At 45.6% G+C, this 15430-nt stretch overlaps 1 protein-coding gene and 1 long non-coding RNA gene across 2 annotated transcripts in view; one reads left to right on the top strand and one right to left on the bottom strand.

Moving 5' to 3' along the window:
* Nucleotides 1-770, bottom strand: part of ICE1 (interactor of little elongation complex ELL subunit 1) — a 67702-nt gene extending 66932 nt beyond the window's left edge. Inside the window, exon 1 of the mRNA XM_003807968.5 lies at nucleotides 443-770. Within this exon, the coding sequence (XP_003808016.1) occupies nucleotides 443-526 (84 nt within the window). The 5' untranslated portion in view covers nucleotides 527-770. The remainder of the gene's footprint in view (nucleotides 1-442) is intronic.
* Nucleotides 771-1000: 230 nt separating this feature from the next.
* The window catches only part of LOC129397720 (uncharacterized), a 37739-nt gene continuing 23309 nt past the window's right edge, over nucleotides 1001-15430 (top strand). The window contains exons 1-2 of the long non-coding RNA XR_008625305.2: nucleotides 1001-2019; nucleotides 2582-2671. This is a non-coding gene — a long non-coding RNA (uncharacterized LOC129397720). The remainder of the gene's footprint in view (nucleotides 2020-2581; nucleotides 2672-15430) is intronic.

The raw sequence follows: 15430 nt of genomic DNA, 5'->3' as shown, positions 1-15430 counted from the left end.
ACCCACATGTCACGTAAGATTCTGCCTCCAAACAACAAATACTCAGGATGGGCCAGAAGACCAAAGCGTTATCCTCAGGGAGATAACTGCCCTCGGCGTTTCACCTGTCCCTCACTGACCTACGGAGTCTGCCCTAGGGAGCTCCGAGGCCGGGTAGGGAAGGTGGGGGGCCCTCAAAACCTCGCTCACTCCACCCCCACCGTTACACCAGCGCATTCCAGTCAATGAACTCTGGGTTTCAAGCTTAAATAAAGCAAAGAAAGCCGTCCCCAAAACTCATGTAGGAAAAAGAGAGCAGAGAGACGAGCGAGCAAGAACTACGGTTGGGAAGGGAGAGCAGCGCACTGAGGCACAGCCCGCGCGGCCGGACCCCACATCCCTGCGCTCCCGGCCGGCCGAGCAGAGTCGCCCCCCGCGCCCGCGGCCCCGGGAGGTGCCGCACCTGCTGCAGAGAGGCGCAGCCCTGACATCGCGACAGGTCCGCCGCCGTCCCGGGCGCCGCCGAATGGGTCTCGCCCGGCATCATGGTGCCGCCGCCGGGCCCGGTGGGCACGCACGCCTCAGGGGCCCGCGGCGTCGGCCCCGTCCTGTCTCTGCTGATGCCGCCGGGGCCGCCGCCTGCCAGGCCGCTTCCCGCCAGGTCCGGGCGGGTCCATCCGTGCACAGAGGTCCCCGTGGGGCTAGCAAAAGGCTCTCCGAGCCAGAGCTGCCTCAGGCACTAAAAAGAAACGCTACCCGGCGCGGCCCCCGAGCGCGACGCAGTCCAGTCAGGGCCCCGCCCCGCCCTGGCTCGCCCCGCCCCTCCCCTGGGCGCGGGGCTGCCTAAGGCGCTGCCTGAGCAACACCGGGAGAGGAGCTGTGCTATGCGGCGGGGGAGACGCCCACAGAGGAGCAGCCAATAGGAGTAGAGGGATCGAAGGTGCATTCCTTCCACTGTTAAGGGTCGATCCTTTATTGCCACCTTGCTGTACGACAGGCTTTCCATAGACACCTAAAGGCCTCCGCTATGTGGGCGGTGACCCGCCCGTGACGTAAGCTCCAGACGCCTGAGAAGTGGAAGGACCCGGCGTCCAGGACAGGAAAGTGCGTGATTTACAGCTAGAGGGGTAGGCGCTGTCCCGGAGCCCGTCCTGGGCCAGGGAGCAGGAGAGGGAGGGACTACAGTTCCCGACGCGCTGCGGGGCGGGCGGAGATCGTGCGTTTCGGCGCCAGTTGCATGGCCTTAGCAGCCAGTGGCGGCTCCCCTGCTCCTGGAACAGTCCCCTTGTCTTCTGAACTTTCGCTCCTCGGTCATGTGTCCACGCCGGTCGCCGCGGCAGCCCGTGATGCCCGAGCGGCGGGTTCCCAGGCCCAGGTGTGGGCGCCACCGCCCACCATGCGCCAAGCCCAGAGCCTGGTTGAATCGTCCGCCACCTTGTCCACCCATTTTGGCCATTATCCTGCCACCTCCAAATCCTGTTTTTGACACCTCTCGGGAGAGAGAGAAAACGGAAAGATAAAGGAATAAACTCCTCGTGGTGGTGGTTAGTGGGTAAATTCAGATCTCGTTTGAACCGAGGTTTTTCTTATCTCCAGCCACCGTATCCACCACCACCAGAATCGTCTTTTTAGTCATCACAGCTGGTCGCCATCAGTACCTTGTTCAGAAGCCTCTCGCAGCTTCCATCGTGTGGTTATACAATCCAAATTCCTTATAAAGTCCAAATTCAAGAGGAGGAATGCACGTTTAGTTAAGTTAATGTCTAGACCTTACCAGCCAATTGCTAGCTCCTCAGTATGGAAATTGCAACTGAAAACACCCCTTCCAAAAAAAGCAGTCTGCATTTTTCTCTGAGTTTTCTTCTCCAAATTTCGCACTCCTGACCTTGCTTACACACTCTGGATACCACCTGCTGTGGAGTGGCGGAAGCAGACATCCAGCGATAGCTAAGTTTCCTGTCGTTGACACCCAAGCAAGACAGGCGTGTACCTAACTGAGGACCTGCCGGTGATAGAAGTCTCAGCTTTTCTCAGAGACAGGTGGGCAGAAAACAAGGGTAAGGTTAAAAAAGAAAAGGGAAGTGAGCAGATCCATAGCGGGACGCAGCTATACAGTGGAAGACAGACCATGTGACCCATTAGGGAAAGGGGCAGCAGGTATTAGAGAAAGACCTGTAGGGATCATGATCGCCCCGGTGCTAGCGTCTGATCCCAGACAAATTTATCTTCACCATTATTTCCCTTTTATGTACAGTTACTTAAACGTGTGTTTTTCCAAAGTACCTTACTGGAGAAGACACCAGCTCTCTCTCCCTCTACACCATCCACCCGCAGCCATGACGCACTTTTATGATTAGGGGCACTTGAAGTTCTCACTGCTGCCTCCCTGTCTGTGCACCCTTGCTAGTGTTTTCCCCTCACCTGGAACACGCTTCCTTCTAGCTCTAGGTGTAGAAATCCTACCTGCTCTTCCACGCTCCGTGGTTTACCTCCACAACCCCAAGGATCTGCCACCTAAGGGGCAAAAAATCCCCTTAGCACGGAGTAATTTTTAGTAACATCACATTTTGAGTTGGATGATGGTGATTTTTATGTCTTACAGATGAGTCTTCCCTTTAAATGCTGCAAAGTGCTGCATAGTAGATGTTAAATGAAAGTCAGAAGGAATCAAATGTACTGCAAATAATCGAAGGTAAGAAACAACAAATATTTCCCTTCAAAAATGTTAATAAAAGTGTATTTTCTCCTACCTTTCTCAAAGCCAGTTCTCAAGACATCTAATGAAAACGAGTCTTGTTTACGTAATGCAGGGATAGGCAGACTCTGAAGAGCCACATGGCAAATATTTAAGCTTTGTAGGTCACACAGGTCTGTGCCACCTATTTGTCACCTTCTGTTTATTTAAGAAACTTCAAAATGTAAAAGTCATTCTTAGCATGCAGGCTGTACAAAAACAGGTGTGATTATTGGTCATAATGAAAATGTAGTAGGCCACTAATTGAGGAATGGTCAGAATTACATTTTTTCTCTTTCCCGCATGATGGGCCACACCTGTTTTTTCATCACGATGGAAACAAACAAGCAAGTGTGTATACTGCAAGTGGTGAACTATGGCTTTGGAAGCACACATCTGTCTTTAAATTTTTACGCAAATGACCTATTTGTGCTGGTGTTTCCTTAGAGAGGACCAACGGTAATTTAAGTAAAAAGTGACAAGGATGGGAACCACTCTATAGGATTCACTAGACAAATAGTAGTTATTAATAATTTATTGATGGTGGTATCCATTTTGGAAAGGAGATAAATATATCTTCAGCTGACTCATAGGAAAAAGATGGTTTGCTTTTTCTTTAAAAGCATTTTTCCTGTCAAACTTCCAAGATAAACTTGTTGTTTTTCTGCCAGAGAAGCCCTAAGACCCGGAGGAATGTCTGCATTCCAGTCTCTGGTCTTGGGATTCCCTGTGCCTGTCGAATCCAGCCAGCTGTTTCAGAGGATCCAACTCAAAAAGTCTCACTTCTCACCCCACACGCTCATTACCTCTCAGATACTTGGTATCTGCTTAAAACGAAAGCTCTGGAATTAGCATCATTGAGAGGTAACTGTTGATTTAGTTTATTAACATATACTTCCACTGAAATGGCTAATAGATATGGTCTAGAAACCAAGGAGAACTCAAAATGGAAAGCTGTCTATTCTTTGGAAGTTCAAGGCTATGCTTTTAATTGATGCATTTAACCATAAGAAAAATGAACTATATGTTCATTTTTTTCTTTTAAAAGTTGGAGAGATGTTTGGTGGAATTGTTTGTGACTAACAGTGTGTTATTCAATGATATGACCCCCTGATTATTAGGTATTAATTTCCAGACCTGTGATGTAATGCTACCATATGCCCACAAGATGTCTGTCTTTCCCTGTGTGTTTTCCACATAAATAGAATTTCCGACGGTATTACGACTTAACCGAACCTTCCTTGCCGAGGGGAAAGGCCATCCTCTGGGGTATCCTAGGGTGGAAGGCGTCTTGTGGGAACCACTTTGCTATCCGCCCACACACGTTCCACCAGGCTTAGTCCTAAGCTGTCTTTGCTCCAGTTTTTCTCAATACTCGGGGTTATAGTGGTGGGGTTTCGACTTGTCCTCAGACATCAGCAATTTGCTCACAGCCTCAGCTCTTACCCTCAAAGTGATTTGAAGCCAGAGAGTAAACATGTTGCTTCTTCCTGAAACACTGATGTTACTTAGAAACCGGACAAATAAAATTTAGTTTTGAAACAATTAGTTTGAAATAGAAAGCAAAACTGATATGATTATTAAAGCAAAATTTTCTTCAACCTGAGAAAGCTGATTAAGTAAAAAAAAAGCAACATTTGAAAGGACTTTCACAACTTTCACATTGCAGTCGCCCTCTGTAAAGGAGGAGAAGCCCACTCTGCCTTGCGGGTTTGTGAACACCTGGCGGCTATAAGAGTTGGTCACACGAGAAGCTTCTTGTAGCTTCCGGGATTGGAGGAAGAAGGCAGCAGGTGCTCAGAGGTGACACGTGTTGAGGAGGGGATTCTCTGTAGAGCACTTGGCAAGGGCATGTCCCACCTAACTCCGAGGAGGGATAGGAAAGGGAGGGACGTGTTTCCCCTTCACCTGAGGCCAGTGAGGGGTCTCCTTGGTTTCTAGACCACATCTAGCAGCCATTTCAGTGGATGTATATGTTAATAAATTAAATCAACAGTTGCCTCTCGATGATGCTATATTCCAGAGCTTTGTTTTAATCAGTGCCCCCACGAAGTGAAGCACCCAGAGTCAGACACTACATGCCCTAGAGTGGTTCCAAGGGAACCGTGGGACAGCTCCAGGAGATGGGTTGGAGGTGACTGAGCCGCATGCTCACCCGCACTGGGATGAGCAGGGGTTCTGCATACTGGATACGGCGGGCATTTCAGTGGGAGCTGGGAGGAAAGCGAGGCTGAGGCAAAGTGAGCAGCCAGAAATAAAACTTTGCTCTTCCATCCCCCATTCAAAGAACTGTAGCTGGATGTCCACAGCTGGAAAGTCCTCACTTTGAACTGTATCCACACAGCACCAGTGGCAGCCACTCACCAAAACTTGTTTCTATTCTGTCTAGTTATTCCCCAGCCTCCCTGCACCTGACACGTGATTAAGTTCTACCAGCCAAACATCAGCAAAAGGGGTCTGGCCCCTAGGGCCTTCCTGTGCTCTTTGTCACTTCCTGCTGACTGGAAGAGGGATGAATCCCAGGACCCTGAGCTGGTGGTTAAGTTACTGTCTCTCGGCCCCACACCTTCCCTTTTATACTCTGCCTTGTGACGTAGGGACTGGGGAGCCACGTGCCACCTCTCCTGCCAGAGTTCTGTTCAGCTGTGCCAACAGACGTACCCAAGGAAACCAGAAGATAAGAGGTGGGAGAGGGGCCTGTGCCTCCCATTCTGTCCTGTCTGACTCCTGGTCCTGCTAGCGTCTTGCTATCCTTGCTTTCGCACCCTGGCAGTGGCAGTTCATGAACAGAGCAGCATACGAATTGGGTCTGCAGTTTCTCTGACACACGCAGAGCCAGCCTCATAGCATCCCCTCGGAGATACCAGCAAAGTTGGTTTCCCAGCTCCACAGAGCCCTGAGTCCAAGAGCAGAGGCCCCAGCACCAGCCCATAAGGTCCCTTCTTCATATGTCTGAGTGTGATTTCTGGGTGGCAGCACCTCCACATTTCTGAGTTTTGCTCACTCCTTCCTCTTTCCTTTATTCTCTCCAGCCCAAGGTGTCAGCTGCTTCTTGCGGTGGCTCCTTCTGTGATATTTTAGTGTTTTGCTTTTACCTTTTCTCTCTTAAAATAATCTGGGTGTAATGTGGGTCTCCTGGCTGCGCTCTGCCCCAGTCCCGTGCGGAAGATGCTCTTCCGTTCCAAGGAGCTCGCTGCAGGAGAGAAGCCTACCCCACCAGCCTGTTCTTTGATCTTGGACTATGACCCAAGCACTTTGGGAAGCCAGGTTACAAAGACTGCGTCTTTTTCTCCTCATCCCTTCTCCTACCCCAAGCTTGGAGGGGTCACAAACAAGCTGGTGAATAAGGAAAATGTTGGAACAGAGGAAAAGCCTGTCTTGCCCCATTCCCACCCACCCACACCCATCTTGCTAGTGTCTAAGAACGGCCACCAGCTCCATGTGTAAGAAGCTAAGTTGAAGACAGGAAATAAGTGACAGCACATCACACTGGACTGTGTTGTCTCCGAGTGACTGGAAAGGCTAGGGTGCGTGCCCAAGACTGCATCTGGGGTAAGAAGGAGCCCAGAGGACAAATCCCACAGACAGCGATGATTTAAAAACCAAGACATGGAGGTAGTGACTTTATGATCATCTTCTGCTCGGTGCTGCCCTTCCTGAGGCATGTGCAGCCCCTTCTCCTTCTCCTCCCACTCCCCCTCTTCCTTCCCCCTCCCTCCCCCTCCTCCTTCCCCTCTCCCTCCCCCTCCTCCTTCCCCTCTCCCTCCCCCTCCTCCTTCCCCTCTCCCTCCTCCTCACCCTCCTCCTCCTCTTCCTCTTCATCCTCCTCCTCCTTCTGACTCACCTCCCAATGAATTCCTCAGTTGTTGTGTGTGCCCAGCTCTCATCCTTCACGGTGCACAGCTCCAATCAGCCCCTCTGCAATATTGGGCTTGGCGTGCAAGTGGCACCCCCTTGCATCCTAGGCAGTAAATCCAACCAGTTCTCTAAGGTCCATTCAAGTCCAGTTTCTATGGGAAATGTCCTTGATAGAGTTTTGAATATCAAACTTTTTTGGTTTTTTTTTTTGGTATCATTCTTGGTCCTTCCCTTTTTTTTCCTTTGTCTCCTCCCCACATATAAGCAGCATGAGTTCTGTTGGTAAGATAGCTGTCTGCCTGTCCCACCACAGCCATCATGGTCACTGCCATCCCTGGCAGCCGGTTCTGTCCTGGGTCCTGCGAGGAGCATCTCCCTGCAGCACGGTGCCTGCATGTGCCCCTGTTCTCCCACTTGCTAGGACCGAAAACTGAGGAGTTTGTCTGACTCCTCTTTACTCCCACACCCTGTCACGGGGTCAGCCAGCCATAGTCAGCATGTGTGTGACTCCCAGCACCTCTCACTGTGTGCATCATCCTCTCCAGTCCTTGTGCCCTGACATCTGTGCCAGTGGGCAGAACCCACTCTACTTACTGTCATGTCCCCAACACCCAGACCATGTCTCCTAAACATCAGTTACCAAGAAATGATTGCTGAATCAGTAAGCTGAGTGAATTAATACATTAATATGTTAAACAGCTGATATCTGGGTAAAAGTATAATCCAGTGAGGTTAAAAACCAAAAGCTGCAGCAATCATGCTCCTTGGTCTTTACCCAGATGAGTTGAAACTTAACATCACACACAATCCTGCATGTGAATATTTAAGCAGCTTTATTCAGAATTGTCAAAACATGGAAGAAAGCAAGATGTTCCTTTAGTAGGTGAATGGATAAATCAACTGTGATGCATGCAGACTCTATTAGTCTGTTCTCACACTACTATAAAGAACTGCCCAAGACTGGGTAATTTATAAAGGAAAGAGGTGTAATTGACTCACAGTTCCACAGGGCTGGGGAGGCCTCAGGAAACTTACAATCATGGGGGAAGGGGGAAGCAAACATGCCCTTCACATGGCAGTAGGAAAGAGAAGTGTCAAACAAATATGGGAAAAGTCCCTTATAAAACCATCGGATCGTGTGTGAACTCACTATCATGAGAACAGCAACATGGGGGTAATCACCCTCGTGATTCAATTACCTCCCGCTGGGTCTCTCCCACAACACGTGGGGATTATGTGAGCTACAATTCAAGATGAGGTTTGGGTGGGGACACATCCAAACCATATCACAAACCATGGAATATTATACAGTGCTAAAAAATAAATGAGCTCTCAAGCCATGAAAAGTCATGGTTAAATGAACATTACTAAGGGAAAGAAGTCAACCTGAAAAGGCTATATGCTGTGTCATTCCAACTATATGGCATTCTAGAAAAGGGAAATGATAGAGACATTTTTTTTAAAAAAAGTGGTTTCCTTGGTTTGAGATAGGGGAGGAAGGGATGAACAGGCAGAAGGATTTTTAGGGCAGTGAAAGAATTCTGTATATCATAGCGGTGGATACATGTGTTATATTTGTCAAAACTCCTAAAATGTCCAACACTGAGTGAACCCCAATGTAGACTATGAACTTTGCCGTGACACATAACAATGTGTCAGTGTAAACTCACTGGTTATAACAAACGTACCACTATGAGTGTGGTGTTGATCGTGGAGGAGGCTGCGCATGCATGGGGGCAGGTGGTATGTGAGAACTCTGTCCTTTTTGCTTGATTTTGCCGTGAAAGTAAAACTGCTCTAAAAAATAAAGTCTCTTTGGGGAAAAAAAAAAACAACAAAAACCAAGAGCAAACTTCCAGGCAGTGGGAGTAATGACAGGAAGTCTCCCTATCTGGAGTGAATGTGGCATGTTAAAGCATCAGAAGTCAGCTCAGGTAACCCAGACTATAGTGAACAAGGGGCCACTTGGTATTGATTTACTTAAGAGGAGGGATGGGGCACAGGCCAGATCATACAGAGTCTTGTAAGCCAGGGTAGAAAAGTTTTAGATCTTTGAAGAGGTTAAAGAAATGGAGTGGCATAATCTGACTTGACTTTAAACATATTTCATACTGCCTCTCATGGGAGATGGACTGGGACAAGGCAGCAGAAGAAGCCAGGACACCAGGGACCAGGCTGTGATCCAGGACACAGAGAATGGAGGCATGGCTGCAGTCCTGGCAGTGGAGTTAGATGGAAATAGAAAGAGCGAGGATCCCAAATTGTATTCCAAAGAGGCTGTACTACATCCTACCAGCAGTATATATGAGTGTCCAATTCCTCCCCTTCCTTGCCAACACTAGATATAATCAGTCTCTTAATTTTAGACAATTTAATATGAGTGTGGTAATAATTCCTCTTGTGTATTTCCTTAATGCACACTTCCTCAATTTGCTTTTCTTTTTAATTAATTAATTAATTTTATTTTACTTTAAGTTCCAGGATACATGTGCAGAATGTGAAGGTTTGTTACACAGGTATACTTGGGCCATGGTGGTTTTGCTGCACCTATCAACCCATCATCTAGTTTTTAAGCCTCACATGTATTAGGTATTTGTTCTAATGGTCTCTGTCCCCTTGCCCCCCATCCCCTGACAGGCTGTGGTGTGTGTTGTTCCCCTCCCTGTGTACATATAGTCTCATTGTTCAACTCCCACTTAGGAATGAGAACATGCGGTATTTGGTTTTCTGTTCCTGTGTTAGTTTGCTGAGGATGATGGCTTCCAACTTCATCCGTGTCCCTGCAAAGGACATGAACTCATTCTTTTTTATGGCTGCATAGTATTCCGTAGTGTATGTGTACCACATTTCTTTATCCAGTCTGTCATTAATGGGCATTTGGGTTGGTTCCATGCCTTTGCTATTGTAAATAGTGCTGCAATAAACATACGAGTGCATGTGTCTTTATAGTAGAATGATTTATATTCCTTTGGGTATATACCCAGTAATGGGATTGCTGGGTCAAATGGTATTTGTGGTTCTAGATCCTCAATGAATCACACCACACTGTCTTCCACAGTGGTTGAACTAATTTACATTCCCACCAACAGTGTAAAAGCATTCCTGTTTCTCCACAGCCTCACCAGCATCTATTGTTTCTTGACTATTTAATACTCACCATTCTGACTGGCGTGAGATGGTATCTCATAGTGGTTTTGATTTGCATTTCTGTAATGATCAGTAATGATGAGCTTTTTTTCATATGTTTGTTGGCCACATAAATGTCTTCTTTTGAGAAGTGTCTGTTCATATCCTTTGCCCACTTTTTTATGGGGTTGTTTTTTTTTTCTTGTAAATTTGTTTAAGTTCCTTGTAGATTCTGGATATTAGACCTTTGTCAGATGGATAGATTGCAAAAATTTCTCCCTTTCTGTAGATTGCCTGTTCACTACGATGCTAATTTCTTTTGCTGTACAGATGCTCTTTAGTTTAATTAGATCCCATTTGGCAATTTTGGCTTTTGTTGCAATTGCTTTTGGTGTTTTCATCATGAAGTCTTTGCCCATGCCTATGTCTGGAATGGTATTGCCTACATTTTCTTCTAGGGTTTTTATGGTTTTGGGTTTTACATTTAAGTCTTTAATCCATCTTGAATTAATTTTTGTATAAGGTGTAAGGAAGGGGTCCAATTTCAGTTTTCTGCATATAGCTAGCCAGTTTACCATTTATTAAACAATGCTTGTTTTTGTCAGATTTGTTGACGATCAGATGGTTGTAGATGCATGGTGTTATTTCTGAGGTCTCTGTTCTGTTCTGTTGATCTATATGTCAGTTTTGGTACCAGTAGCTGCTGTTTTGGTTACTGTAGTCTTGTAGTATAGTTTGAAGTCAAGTAGCATGATGCCTCCAGCTTTGTTCTTATTGCTTAGGATTGTCTTTGCTATATGGGCTCTTTTTTGGTTCCATATGAAATTTAAAGTAGTTTTTTTTTCTAATTCTGTGAAAAATGTCAATGGTAGCTTGATGGGAATAGCATTGAGTCTATAAATTAATTTGGGCAGTATGGCCATTTTCACAATATTGATTCTTCCTATTCATGAGGATGGAATGTTTTTCCACTTGTTTGTGTCCTCTCTTATTTCCTTGAGCAGTGATTTTTAGTTCTCCTTGAAGGGGTCCTTCATGTCCCTTGTAAGCTGCATTCCTAGGTATTTTATTTTCTTTGTAGCAATTGTGAATGGGGGTTCATTCATGATTTTGCTCTCTGCTTGTCTATTGTTGGTGTATAGGAATGCTTGGGAGTTTTGTAAATGTTTAACATACACGTATTATATGACGCAAACATCCCACTTCTACATATTGACCCAAGATAAATGAAGACCTTTGACTATATAAGATTCGTACTGGCTGGGCGTGGTGGCTCATGCCTGTAATCCCAGCACTTTGGGAGGCCAAGGTGGGTGGATCATCAGAGATCAGGAGTTTAAGCCAGCCTGGCTATCATGGGAAAACCTCATCTCTACTAAAAATACAAAAATTAGAAGGGTGTGGTGGTGTGCACCTGTAGTCTCATTTACTCTGGAGGTTGAGGCAGGAGAACTGCTTGAACCCAGGAGGCAGAAGTTGCAGTGAGCTGAGATTGCACCACTGCACTCCAGCCTGGGTGACAGAGCGAGACTCCATCTCAAAAAAAAAAAAAAAAAAAAAAATTAATACTCATGGGAACTTTATATGTAATAGCCGGAACTTGAAATCAAGCCAAATGTTAACTGGCGAATGGCTAAACAAACTGGTGAATGGCTAAACAAACAAATGTTAATGGGCAAATGGCTAAGCAAACTGTGACATTCATATTTTATTGTGGAATTGTATTGCATTCTATTGATAGTATGCAAATAGTTTCCCAATAAAGAATGAATGAATTTATTGATATTTGCTACAAAATTATTGAATCTTATGCTGCATGAAAGAAGCCAATAAAAAAGAGTACATACCATGTGATTTCATTTATGTAAAATTCTAAAAAATGCAAACTAATATATAGTGACAGGAAGCATATCAGTGGTAGCCTGGGGATAGTAGGGAGAAGCAAGAAAGAGGGGTTACAGAAAGTCCCAAGGAAACTTTTGCGGATGATGATATGTTCATTATCTTAATTATGGTGCTCATTTCATGGGCATATACATATGTCAAAACTTATCAAGTTGTGCACTTTAAATATGTGGGGTTTATTATATGTCAATTATACTTTAATAAAGATGTTAAATAGAAAGTAAATGCAAGGTAATGACAGGGAATTTCAAATAAAATAACTGAAAAAAAAAGAAGGAGTGAGGATTCACGCAGTTATTGCCAGCAAGGCAGTCATGGGGATTACATGTAGAATTAAGGAAAATAATCATGAGCGACTCCTGAGATTCCAGCTTGAACCACTAGAAAGTAAGAGTACAGAAGGGGTGGGAAGTTGTCATCCTGAACTGGGAATGAAGAGTCAGCTTTAGGCAGGAAATTGAGATGTGTTACTTCAAAGATACCTGTAACTCAGAGGAGATTGTTTACTTTCTTTCTAGATTTAACAAAGAAAGATCACACAGCTCTTACAGACGTGGAGACTTGGAAGTTCAAGGTCTAGGGGCTACATCTGGTGAGGGCCTTCTTGCTGGTAGGGACACTCTGTAGAGGTCCAAGGCAGTGCAGAACATCACATGGTAGGGACTCAGCAGAGATGGCCAAATTGGCTCTTAGTATAGATCTGTTCTGAAAACCAACCCATGCCCTCTATAACCCATTAATCCAGGACTAGATTACTCCACTCACCTCTTAAAGACTCCACCTCTTTTTCTCTCTCTTTTTTTTTTTTTTTTGTTTTTTTTCTTTGACTTGGAGTTTCGCTCCTGTCGCCCAGGCTGGATTGCAATGGTGCAATCTGGGCTCGCTGCAACCTCCGCCTCCTAGGTTCAAGTGATTCTCCTGCCTCAGACTCACGAGTAGCTGGGACTACAGGCATGCACCACTATGCCCAGCTAATTTTTGTATTTTTTTGTTTGTTTGTTAGTAGAGACAGGGCTTCACCATGTTGGCCAGGTTGGTCTTGAACTCCTGACCTCAAGTGATCCACCCACCTCAGCCTCCCAAAGTGCTGGGATTATAGACATGAGCCACTGTGCTGGCCCTTCACCTCTTAGTACTGTGATACTGGGAATTAAGTTTCAACATGGGTTTCAGAGAGAATAAACATTTAATAGCAACATGTTTGGCCAGAAATTTTCTTGTGGCCTCATCTTCCAGCCCTGACATAAAGAAAAACAGTGCTACACTTGAACAACACATTCCAGATATATGCTGAAAGTTTCAAGACTTTTACACGTTATTCAACTTACACCATAGTGAAAAAAAGTCTTCACTGAAAAAAAAAAAAAAAAAAGATAGGAAAGTATGAACCCCAAATGTCTCTTGAATATATCCTCTTTATTTATATTATAAATTTCTATTAAAAGATTTCCTGTCTAGTAAGGGGCTTTATGAGTGTTAAGAAGAAAACTTAAATGTCTGTTGACGTACAGGTTGAGACCTCTTTGAAAGTTCAGAAATAAGATATGAGAAGGACTTTTGCAAAGACATATAATCAGACTCTGAAAAACACATTGCAGGTTGTCAGACTCATCCTTGCTTTCAAGAACTGGCTAAGAAACTCAAAGGTGTTGGAAAGGAAGAGGAAAGGAAAAATGCAGATGATGTTTCCTTTTTCCCCCCCAGAAGTATAAACAATCATGGAGACTTTTGATCAGGCAAAGTTATCTGAGATTCTGCCAAAGTCAGGTAGTTCTATCACTTAGAAACACTTCAGTTGTAAGAAACAGAAAGTTCAACTTCATTTTATGTTACAGAAATGTATTGGCTCATGTAACTTGTCAGATCCAGAGTTCAGTGGATCTGACCTTGGGATTCTATTTCAAGGATCAGACAAGCCCCCTCTTCATAATCACCTGATGGGTTATAGCCACTCCTTGGTCTGCATCCCTCTGGGTTCTCATCCCCTAGGAAAGAACATCTATGCCAGCCGCTAGCAAACAAAATCCAATGTTTCACTGTGTTTGGCTCACTTGGGTCAGGTGCTCATACTGGACCTCACGCCAGTCCTGCAGCTGAGAGAAGCCTGGGTCTCAGTCCTGTGCCCTGCCCTACTGCAGTGAAGTCAGCTCCCCCTGCCCCATGGGCCGCACAAACAGACAAGGGCAGATACCTACATGGGGTCATGCTCAGAGTCAGGTTCCAGCCCCAGATGAGGGCCGAGAGGAGCAGGTGGATGTGGGGCAGGGAGCTGGAAGAACACTCAACACTCAAGAGACATCAGGTAGATGAGGCATGCCTTTATTCAGCAGCTCCCTCACAGGGTCAGTGTTACTTTTATACATTACACAATAGTGGCTGAGAGCCAGGTGGTGAGCTTCTCTATGTTATGTCCACATGGCTGTGATTATATAAATCATGGGACTGTGCGCCTGCACCACAAACCCGCTGAGTCATCCAGGCTGTTTACCTCAGCCTATGCCTGCTGCCCCATGCCTGATTAGCTGCAGCACAGCCATGTTCCTTACACATGGTATCAGGCATGACTACCATGGAAAGGTGCTGGGTACTGGCCATTCCTGTCATGCAAGTAGCCACTACAGAAGACTCTGTCAGTGATAATGCCACCCACTTTCCAGCCCCACTTTGTGAAGAAGACAGAAACAGCCTTTTGGGTGGTCAGTGCCTACCTTTATTCCTAAGATGACTGACTGTAGTAGAGACTTAAATAGTAGGAAACCAGATTTGGGAAGGTATCTATGAAGGCAAACTCCATTAATTTGTCCATTCATTGAACATGTTTTATAGAGCTGCTGGCCTGCTTCACGCCAGGCCCTGTTTCATGTGCTGGACATGGAAGTGAACAAACTCAGTAGGCCTCCGCCCCAGGAACTTGCCTACTGGTAGAGATGTAGCAGTGAGCCCCAACTAAGCCATAGCTAAGCTGTGAAGGTTCAGACTCTTCTGAGTCTAATAACTGAGAGTTAGGAGCAAAGTGTGCCTGCCATCGAAACCATAAAAGAAAAAAACAGAAGTCTTAAGAAACCTAATGATAAAATATCACAGGAAAAATTATTGCTTTAAGTCTGGACAACACATTACCTCATCTCTAATTAGCTGTGTATGGTGATGTGTGTCTGCAGTCCCAGCTACTCTGGAGGCTGAGGCAAGAGGATCACTTGAGCCCAGGAAATTGAGGCTGCAGGAAGCTGTGATTGCACCACTGAACTCCATCCTGGGTAACAGAGCAAGACCCTGTTACATATATATAGTTTTACATCTGCATATTTATTTAAAGAGCTTTCTGTGGGCTGGGCACGGTGGCTCACGCCTGTAATCCTAGCACTTTGGGAGGCCGAGGCAGGCGGATCACCTGAGGTCGGGAGTTCAAGACCAGCCTGACCAGCACGGAGAAACCCCATCTCTACTAAAAATACAAAATTAGCCAGGCGTGGTGCCTCATGCCTGTAATCCTAGCTATTCAGGAGGCTGAGGCAGGAGAATTGCTTGAACCTGGGAGATGGAGGTGGCGGTGAGCTGAGATTATGCCATTGCACTCCAGCCTGGGCAACAAGAGTGAAACTCCATCTCAAAGAAAAAAAAAAAGAGCTTTCTGTGAATATCACATAAAAAGCAAAACATTTGACCCTACGAGAGTAGTTATTTTAAAGAAGTGAGCAAAAATGCTTGCTCAGCACTCATTTAGTTAACTCCCCAGCTGAAGATTAGTTGTTTGGATTAAGTAGCTATCATAGGACCCTAAAACTTAAGTAATGGAAATGAAAACAAATTGTAGAAAAAGAATTCGAA

Source organism: Pan paniscus, chromosome 4 (assembly GCF_029289425.2).
Source record: "Pan paniscus chromosome 4, NHGRI_mPanPan1-v2.0_pri, whole genome shotgun sequence".
Lineage (NCBI taxonomy): Eukaryota > Metazoa > Chordata > Mammalia > Primates > Hominidae > Pan > Pan paniscus.
This window is presented reverse-complemented; position numbering and strand designations above follow the sequence as displayed.